Below are 10544 nucleotides of genomic sequence, written 5' to 3' on the forward strand. Positions count from 1 at the left end.
TAGTGAGTAACCGAAATACCAATTCCAAATCCCTTAGAATCTTACTTTTCAAATCCCCTTTGACTTTCAGTCCCTCTAAAGTGGCCCAGCACTTCCCCTTAATGTCATCTTGCCTGCCTTTTCTTACTAACCTCAGCACTGTTTGTCAATAGCTTAGAGGCTGTCCCCCCAAGTAGAGGATTAGCTTAGGACCAAGGGGGAGGCTTGGCTTGAAGGAGGAGGTGGACATTCAACACATATTTGTTAAATCATTGACTAGACAGATACTTGAGTGAATGGCTGATGTCCAGTTCCTCTGAGGTTCCCTAACCTTTTCATGTTCACTGGGGTGATTCATCTTCAGCCATAGCTCCTTACGTTATCCGTCTGTTTTCATTAATAATGATGATGACAGAATGCTTTGGGCGGCTAACAGGGAAAACAAAGCTGATGTTGCTGGTCCAGTCAGAATGTCTCCTGGCTGGTGTGGTCAATTCCTAAACAAATAATATCCGCTCATCAATCATTGTCCTATTTCTGCCAACTAGATTTCCCCAGAGGAGTCATCAATCAGCTTGGTTCCGAAGATTGACAGCCTCACCCCCTTAGTCTCCTCTTCCCTGTACAGACTCATACTAAGAGTTTTTAAAAGCCCCAGGTTGCAACAGGGTTAGCAGACTCAGAGGCAGAGGGACAGCGATTGAGGAGCTCTGGAAAAGGCCAGAACATGAAGGTAAGCCACAGACACCTCCTTTATACCTAGGTTATATTCAACGAGCATTCTAGCGACAGGATATTTGAAGAATATGCCATTAGTGTAACCGTTTGGCTTTGATGAGTAAAATAATGTATTCCCCATTTCTTAATTTGGGTGAAGTTATGAAAATCATATATTCCTAGTTTTTAAAGTTACTCTCTGTGGATTATCTAGAAGGTAGGATCATATACTAGACTGAAGAGCTTGTTATCTGGTTTGAGGAGAAGGCAGAAAATCCGGCACAATTCGAATGGACCTGTTTGGGTGGTGTTTCTTGTAGGGCCCCAGCAGCCTGGTGATGACAGCCTTGGCCCTTCTCCTGGTGCTGTCTGTCCTGGGAAACTCCAGCGGCGCCCCGCAGGTAATCGCATTGCAGGCAGAGAAGACAGCTTTGGCGGGAGCTGTGCGGGCGTCTTGGCTTTTTCTTCCTTTCCATTCCACTACCCTGCCTTAACTGCTTTTCTCTCCCCTCTGGGCTGCAGAGACTCTTTGAGAGAAGGAACTGGACCCCCCAAGCTATGCTCTACCTGAAGGGCGCTCGTGAGTCCCAAACTCTTCATTCTCTTCACCGAGGTGATGGGAGGCACCCGGGGAATCCCGGAAGCCACCGAGCAGGAACCTGGGGAGACAGTGTTACAATTGGCTCCAGTAAATAGTTGGGATCTCAGACAATCCAGAAATGGTAGGCGAGGGCAGGCGGGACCGAGAAAGATTCCGTGATATCCAGAGAGATTCCACTGGAGAGGACCCCGGTGTCGGGGCTCACAACGATAACCCCAGCACTCTCGAAGCTGAGGCAGGAGAACCACGGCGAGTGTGAAGCCAGCTTGGGCTACTAGAAGGTTTCAGGTCAAAGATCCTATTAAGGAAGGTGGAAGGAGGGAAAGGGAGGGAGGGAAGAAAGTGGAGAAGAAGGGTTCAAGAATGGGGGAAGGAAGGCAAAGGGACGGGGAGTAGAAAGGGAAATAAGGGAAGGGGCATTGGTTGGTTAACTGAAAAAACTACTGGTTTTCGTCATTTGTGTGTGTGTGTGTGTGTGTGTGTGTGTGTGTGTGTTTTGGGTTTTTTTGTTTTGTTTTGTTGTTGTTTGTTTTTGTTTTTGCTTTTGTTTTTCCAAACAAGGTATCTGGGGCTGGAAAGCAACCAATGAACTTGACGAAAACAAAAATTAGGAATTGGCGGGGGGGGGGGGGGGGGGGTGGTGGAGGAGGGTGTTGGGGGGAGAGGGATGCTCGAACCCTCCTGGGGCTGCTCTCCCAAGCCTCCATCTGCGGCCTCTCCTGGCCTGGGGTTTGGCGGTCAGATCTCAGCCCGTGTCTCCCCCGCAGAGGGCCGTCGCTTCATCTCCGACCAGGGCCGCAGGAAGGAGCTCGCTGACCGGCCGCCTCCAGGTGGGTGAGCCCTGCGCCCGAGGGGTGGTGGTGGGGCGCCCCACCTGCTCTCCCCTGCCCCGCAAGCAGGCAGCTGGGACTGCTGTGCAGACAGAGGGCGGAGAGATTGTCCTGGTTCAAGAAGTCCACCCGGGTATTTATGGATCTAAGACCCTTGCTCTTTTTTCCCCCCTAAACACCAATTACTATTAAAGAATTACTTAAAAGTTTCAGATATATCTCCTCCTTAAATTACTAGAAACATCTACCAAAAAATTTTAAACCGAACATAATTAGGTAAGTCATTAAAAATAGAACCAGGTATGAAGGACTGAGGGAGTATCAGTTATTTTCTAGGGACAAGTTCAGGTTAAGCTATCCAATCTCGAGTGGTCAGCCGGAAATATTTGTACACTGAGTAAGACTAGATAACTATGTGAGAGAGAGAGGGAGGGAGGGAGGGAGGGAGGGAGGGAGAGAGGGAGAGAGGGTCAGGGACTTTTTTTTCTTGATGAACTTAATGTCTTTGCAGTTTAAAAAGAAGAAAAATTGATTTTAGTAAAATGTTATATACAAATTCGAAGAATAAAAGCTATACTGATTTTGAGAACTCTTCAACACCGCTGAACATAACCCTAGCAGACGCTTCACAAGTCTTTGTTTCATGTTTCTCAAGTCTGCAGTGTGATTAATCTTATTTTGTGAGGATAAATATGCTTCTTCTCTTTCTGTTACTTTCAATTAAACTCAATGTCTGCATCGAATTGGGAGTATGTTATCTGGCAACTTAAATTTGAGATAGAGTTTCACAGCATACACCTATAGTGCGTGTAACCTAAGGAATTTGAAATAGCTCTGAATATTTAGCAAATGTATCTTCAGTCAGCTTATATGTGGCCAAAAAGGCAGATTATTATCTAAAACTGATTTGGAAGAAGTAAAGTAGGAAACTCAGGCTCCAAAGAAATCATACCTGAATCTTTGGCTCAGGCAACTGCTTTAAGCCATGAGCGGGGAAACTTCACCCCCTTCGAAGCCCCGAAGGGGGGAAGTGCAGATGCTCCTACCCTGTCTTCCTTTTTTTGTTGTTGTTTTTTGTTTTGTTTTTGTTTTATGAGACAGGGTTTCTCTGTAGCTTTAGTACCCAAGATTGGAACTAACTCATGTAGACCAGGCTGACCTCAACTCAAACTCACAGAAATCTGCTTTGTCTCTGCCTCCCTAGTGCTGGGATTAACGCATGCGCCACCACCGCCGGCCTCCTGTCTTCCTTCTGTGACACACTCCCTAGCATAAGGTGTACATTCCTCTTCCATCCCTGAATGTAAACACAGCAAAAACAACTGGAAGTCATTTCCAAGAGACATATGATCTCTCAATTTATGAAGATCGTCATGAAGCCAACGAGACTTCCTCATCAGTGCTCATCACCTGCCACCAGCTTTACTACCTAAATCCAGTCCCCCGAGGATGCATATATGGAAGGAGAGAGGAGACCCCTCAGAGTTGTCCTCTGACTTCCACAAGAGTGTGGGCACATGCATGTGCACGCATGCACGCACACACACACACACAGAGGACAGCACTAGATAAAATGCTGTATAAATGACTACTTCATCTTCAAAACTCAATATGCAGTGTAGCCTGCTCACAGATCAAGGGTTGGCCTCACAGAGGCCTTCCTAATTTCACACTGCAGAGCAAGCTTCGTTTACATAAAGGTTCAGTGGACGCAAATATCCGAGTGCTATTTATTTACAATGTTGAATGGGCATGAAATTAAACGATGGTGTGTTTATATGAATATCAAGGCTGCATACATTTCTGTTTCTCCAGAAAGACGAAACCCGGATCTTCAACTGCTTACTCTCCCAGAGGCTGCAGCCCTGTTGCTGGCTTCCTTGCAGAAACCACAAGAAGGTACAGATGTGGTGACCTCTTTCAGTTCTGGACTAAGAAACTTTGCTAACTACCGTGCCTCTGCCTAGACCTGCAGAAATGCATATCCAATCAAACCAATGTGCTTCCCGTTAAAATTAGCCCCAAGAATACAAAAATACAACTTTGACAAGAGTGGGGAGTAGTATATGAATTTCCTGACCTCTTACCTGTTATTAGTGACTTTTATTTATTGGTTTCCTTTCAAATACAGTGTCTTATGTACTCCAGGCTAGCCTCAGATTCCCTATGTAGCAAAAGCTGTCCTTGAACCTCTTATCCTCCTGCCTCCACCCAATAGTTAAAACTGAAGGAGCTCTACTCAGCTTTATTGTTTTATAACTAAGGTCTAAAAATGTGAAATAATCTAAATCCAATTGCTCACTATGCAAAATTAAACCAAATGAAAGTAGTGATCACCAATCCCTTTTCACTTTTGCATACAGCAGTAGATATGGCTCACAACAGACAGGGCCAGCTTTGACTGTAGGCCCGTGTCATCGGCACCTCCCTGTCTAGCTTCTTCTAAGCCAGGAGTGGATGTTATCTTCAACCACCCTGAAGAAGTACTGGTAGAACTGGGCCATCTTGGTAATAATGGATCAGCTAGGTCTTTGGAAGTTCACAGACTGGGTGTACACACTTGTTCTGTCCGCTTGAATGAGCTGTGTGACCCTGACATAGGCATAGTCCCACAACTCTAGGGACCCATTGGAATAAGGTGTGTACTGAATGTGTGTGTATGTAGTATGTGTATGCATGTGTACAGAAGTGTGTACATATATGGGAGGACTAGATGTTGTCATTAGATGTCTTGTCAATCACCCTCCACCTTAGTCTTTAAGACAGGTCTCTCACTGAGTCTGGAACCCACTGATTCAGCTCTCTAGCAGGTCAGTGGGCCTCCAGAGATCTGCCTGTCTCCACACACCACCATTGGGGTTACTGGTATGTGTCATTATGTCTGGCTTTTTCTGTGAGTGCTGAGAATCCAAACTCAGGTCCTTATGAGCACTTTATTGACTGAGCCCATCTCTCCATTCCCAATCCTATTATTAAGAGTAGACATCATTGCCAGGCGATGGTGGCAAACATCTTTAATCCCAGTACTCAGGAGGCAGAGGCAAGTGGACCTCTGTGAGTTTGAGGTCAGCCTGATCACAGAGTGAGTTCCAGAACTGGCTTTATAGCTACTGGAAAACTCTTTTTTTTTTTTTGTTTGTTTGTTTTTGTTTTTTTTTTTTTAAAAAAAAGTAGACATCATCACTGGGCATGGTAAAAGTGGGAAGAGGCTGCATAATATACAGAGGATGCTCTGTCCAGATGACTGGCTTTAACTTCAAGGTGCAGAACAATAACCAAGTCTTGAGGTCCTTAGGAAAAGAACTAAGAAAGGACAGACAGTAGGAGTGAGTGTTGGGAAGATGGACAGAGCCAGCCACCAGGCTATAACAGAGAAAGAAGAGTTCATTTTAAGGAGAGGAGGAATGCCATTCCAGGTTCCCATTTCAAGTGTTTGGAGGAAACATGTAAATGTGTTAATTATTGAAATGGGTTTTTTCACATATTTACTTAGGTATGAGGTACATTCTGACCACATTGTGTACACGATGGTCAGAGGTTAACTTTGGGATCAGTTCTCTCCTCCACCATGTTGGTTCCAGGAACTGAAATCAGGTTGTCTGTCAGGCTTGACATTAAGCGCCCTTATGAGCTATGTCACCTCACAAGCCCTAACGGATTGGCATGCTATGAGGAGCTTGTCTCCAGAGATTAATTAAAGCAAAGCTTTATTAATCTAAAAATGGAGGGGTTTTGGATTCCCATATGATGTGTCAATCACTAATCTGTAATATTTTTATTGCAGAGTCTGTATGTATCATCTGGAAGGCTCTTACATCATAAACTTAAATTCCAGTTGAGTTTGCACTGGGATTTTTTCCTGATCCACCCCTGTCCCTTTGGCGTGTGTGCATCTGTGTATCTGTGTCCATTCATGCATCTGTGTGTCCATGTGTCCACACTTTCCTTCCCTCTAGAGAGAAGCACATTATTTACAATCTATCTTACTGACGGTATAAGTAATTGAGGTAGACCAGGATTCAAATTATATTGTGATTGAGGGAAGGTTGTTTTATCTAGAAGGCAGTCTTGGGGAAAGAAAAATCTAGGGCATGCATTCTGTCTCAGCCACTCCTCTCTACCCTGCTTCAGGGTTCATCCCTTCTACTTTATATTTAGTGTACCATGATCTTGATACTCTCTAATCTTTATGAGACACTTTAGGCCTGATATTTTTGCATTCCCATCCTGCAAACAAGTGCCTTTACCTTTGGTCTCATTGCTTACCCAGAAGAAATCACCTGATGAATGAGTATTTTCAAGTGTGTCCCAATATCATCCTTCCCTTGCAAGAGACATATCACCAAGAAACATAGGTCACACCACCTTGATGCAAGTGAATGGCTATAAAGGCAGGTGTTTAGACTGGAAGCATGCTAATCAGGGCAAGACACACAAACCCTTTACGCTTATGCTAAACTTGCCCCATCGCATTTTCATTTATTGTAGAGATTTGTATCTTGGGGGCTGGGATGTAGCTCAAATGGTAGAGTTTTTGCACAGCATGCATGAGGCCCTGGGGTTCAATCCCCAGTATTGCACAAAAAAGCATGGTGGTATGTGTCTGTGATCTCAGTGCTTGAGAAGTGGGGCAGGAGGATCAGAAGTTCAAGTACAGCCCCAGATGTATAGATATTGGGTATAAACTGTGAGTTACCAGCTGTGTTCTGATGTGAAAGGTGAAATTTTAAAGTCAAACAAATCAAAAGCCAATTTGTAGTAGAATTGTTAATAGCATAGACCATTGAATTGCTTTAACTTTAGGAGTCAACTATCTTTTCCTTGAGCTTCTGTTCTTCTCTCTAAAACCAAGAATGTGAGAGTTCACTTTAAGTTTGTTTTTCTTTCTTACAGATGAAGGAAGAAATTTTGATCAAAGCAGATTCCTGGAAGACAGACTGCTGAACTGGTGAAGATGAACCAGAGCACACTCAAGTGTAGTTCTATTCATGGTGAAAACCGTTGCCACATGATTAGGGCCCGTGCACCCTTCCTTCCACACCTATAACCCTAGACACCAGTACCTCTAGGATTAGTCCTTCAGAAGTAAGACGCATGGGATTCTGAACACTGTCAAGTTCTGTTGCCTTAAGTTGACATCACCTGTCTTGCGTAGGCTTGGGTTTTGTATGGCCTTGAGAATGCTGGGGTGGAGAATGCAGACTTGTTCTTTCTTTCCTCTGTAGTCAGGCACTGCTGGGTCTTCGCAGTTTGTTTCTCATCCCATCACCTTTGTGGGTGTCACTCAGCAACAGTTCTCCCAACCCCCTTTCCCCATCCCCAGTAAGAGAGAAGGTATGGTAGGATTTGTGTGGCTTTTTATAACTCATTGAGGAGAGGTCAGTTAAGGAGGGAGGTGAAGAGAAGATATCTGGGATAATGCTCCCATAAAAACACATATTGTCTATGACTGCTGAGACAGGGGACCCTCCATGATGCAGAAACCCTTGGAAAATCTGTGAAGACCCAGGGCTTGGAGCCTCCTTGTGTTTCAAGGAGATCCACTTAGAAACTTGGACCTTAAAGTCGCTGGAAGATGGTGATGGAGTTTGTGAGAGCATATGCTCCCCAAAGGTACAAAATAGCTTGAGGTATCTTGCTTTCTGTGACTGAAAGAGATGTCATCATGACTTTGCATTAAGGTACTCCATGACACAAGTGTACTCCATCTGCATGATTTATCTGTTTCCAAATCCAAACACACATGCAGGAGCACGCGCGCGCGCGCACACACACACACACACACACACACACACAGTTGGGGATGTGGGGGGTGAGATTCCCCACAGCCAGCAAAATAACTAACTTGGAATTACAGCATGATTACTGTGGTATTTTTTAAACAAATCAGTTCAGAGTCATTAAGCATAAGTGCCCAAGTAACACTTATTGATTCTTATCGTCCCCAGCTTACAGCTATTACTTTGTAGCTATAGAATATTTTTATGTGAATATCTCTGTAATCTGAAATTTTAAGTCAACTGTGTTAAGTAATCAAAACCATGTATATATGTTTTGTCTGCTTCGCAGTTCATAATTAAATAATAAAACTATATTCAAGTTAGTGTACCATTGATTTTTGCCAAAAATGTCCAAGTACTAGAAACTGTGTGGCCTTCTGATAGGCACCTGTCACTAGTCATGACTTGACTTAAAAGTGGATTTACTAGAATGTCCCATATCCAACTTATTAAGTACTGAAGGGATACACCTGGTATGGATTGCTCATTTAAATAGTTTCTTTGTTCTGAGGATGTTCCTAACATCTAGCTCAGGAAGTAGGTCTTCTCACAGTCGGCCAGTACAACCTCAAGTGTTTGTTTCAGAGAAAAGTGGGAGGCAAGAGGACTCATGGGAGAGGCAGAACAGGAGGAGAGGTCACATTTCATAAGAACACATTCCAGTGAAATGGCCCAGTTCCTGAGCCTGCAAAACTGCATTAATTACTCTTAATGACCTAATTGCTTTTTTAAAATTTTGTTTACAAGGGAATTTGACACAGGCTTTGTGCGTGTCACTGAGCTTCACACCCGAGGATTTTAATCTCATCTTAAAAAGCCCCACCCTCCAACATGACCACAATAGCAAACAAATCCCAGCATGAACAGATGAAAAGATTGCTTTCCAGCAAGAAGAGCATGTGTTCTCAATTCTCTTTATTTCCACCTTTGTACAAACTGAAATGAGTAAGGTCACAGATAAAAATTGCTTATATTGTGAGACTTGTGTTGGAAATTGCTGACCTCAGTACTTCTGTAAGGGGCTCTACCTTGCTTGGATCAGTATCTGGTTCACACCCACTCTGTAAAGAACTCTACCTTGGTTGGATCAGTATTCAGTTCACACCCACTTCTGTAAGGGACTCTACCTTGTTTGGATCAGTATCCGGTTCACACCCACTCTGTAAAGAACTCTACCTTGGTTGGATCAGTATTCAGTTCACACCCACTTCTGTAAGGGACTCTACCTTGTTTGGATCAGTATCCGGTTCACACCCACTCTGTAAAGAATTCTACCTTGGTTGGATCAGTATCCAGTTCACACCCACTCTGTAAGGTGCTCTACCTTGGTCAGATCAGTATCCGGTTCACATTCCCTCTGTACTTGCTGAAAAATACATGGGTGTGTATTAGCATCCTTGAGTTTCATTGTTTTACCTTGGCAATGCAATTCCATTCAGTTCAATCTTTATGTGACTAATTCTTTTAGGAAGAGCTCATTTCTCCATTCATTTGATTCTTAAAAACTCTGCAAGAAGATACAACCATGTCATGACTCCTTACTGTGGCTATGCTTCAGCATGATAGAAAGGCAAGGCAACTTTCTGGGCCCTCTCTTCCTTCTCCTCTCCCTTCTTCCTTTCCTTCCTTCTTTCCTTGTTCTCTCTTTCTCCCTTCCTAAATCCTCCCTTTCTTCTTTCTTCTTTGTCTTTTCTCTCTTCTTATTTTGGTATTGGATACTGAGCCAGGAATCCCATGCAACTGAACAAGTAGTCTGCCTCTGAGCTACACCCCCAGCTTGGTGGGGAAGTCCCTTTTCTAAGGTCATTAACTTCATTCTCAAAGACCTTATGACCTAGATATCTTGCAAAGGCCATGATTCCTAATATTATCATAGTGGGGGATTTTTAACAGGATTGAAATTTATATCATTCATTTTCCTTCTTCCCAATGTATATAAAACGGTGAACTTATAACCATCTTCCACAATGGCGTGACTCTGTAGCCGTACTCTCCTTTCTCTATGGGGAAAGAGGTGCTGGATGGCAGCCTCCCCTTGTTTTTCACCATGTGACATGGCGCCCTTTTCACTGCTACTCTCAACAACCCAGGTCTAAGAAGATCAACTCTTGTACAGAGCATTTTCAGGGCATGGCCAACCGATATACCAATCAAAGTGATCACTATGCAGTGGGTGGGACATAGTGAATGGCTGGTCAATTATGAAAAATGAACCAGGAGTAAATCTGGGTTCTGTTGTTAGTGTTTACGTCATTACATTCGAGACACAACTCTGCTTCTGTGCAGCCGTTCAACCACCCCCTTTAGTAATCCCAGATGTTAGAGCGATTGTTCCCATATTGAAGGAGATTTCTCCTTTTTTCAGTAATTCTTTTTTAAAATTCCTTTCAGCTGGGCAGTGCGGGCACACACATTTAATCCCAGCACCTAGGAGGCAGGGGCAGGAGGATCTCTCTGAGTTCAAGGCCAGCCTGGTCAACAGAGGGAGTTCCTGGACAGCCAGGACTACACAGAGAAACCTGCCTGGGGGGGAAAAAAGATTCCTTTCAATATGTTAGGCTCTATTCATGACAAGTGCTTCACACATATTAATTTGTCTGAAACATTTTAAGCAAGATATTATCAAAGAAAATAAAA

At 43.8% G+C, this 10544-nt stretch overlaps 1 protein-coding gene across 1 annotated transcript; it reads left to right on the forward strand.

Moving 5' to 3' along the window:
- The first annotated feature begins 474 nt into the window (after positions 1–474).
- Spx (spexin hormone) lies at positions 475–8157 on the forward strand. The gene is made up of 6 exons (XM_041643023.1): positions 475–712; positions 1017–1097; positions 1219–1276; positions 2065–2127; positions 3943–4026; positions 7021–8157. The coding sequence occupies exons 1-6, from the start codon at positions 707–709 to the stop codon at positions 7077–7079; spliced, it is 351 nt and encodes a 116-aa protein (XP_041498957.1). The 5' UTR covers positions 475–706; the 3' UTR covers positions 7080–8157.
- The last annotated feature ends 2387 nt before the right edge of the window (positions 8158–10544 follow it).

Source organism: Microtus oregoni, unplaced genomic scaffold (genome assembly GCF_018167655.1).
Source record: "Microtus oregoni isolate MIOR12 unplaced genomic scaffold, Mior012 000002F_ref0000024, whole genome shotgun sequence".
NCBI classification, from domain to species: Eukaryota; Metazoa; Chordata; class Mammalia; order Rodentia; family Cricetidae; genus Microtus; species Microtus oregoni.

Bases quoted from the DNA above. Each gene is read 5' to 3' on its own strand.
- Spx (XM_041643023.1), top strand. The intron at 2,128-3,942 runs GTGGGTGAGCCC...CTGTTTCTCCAG, and splicing joins CGCTGACCGGCCGCCTCCAG to AAAGACGAAACCCGGATCTT. The intron at 4,027-7,020 runs GTACAGATGTGG...TCTTTCTTACAG, and splicing joins CTTGCAGAAACCACAAGAAG to ATGAAGGAAGAAATTTTGAT.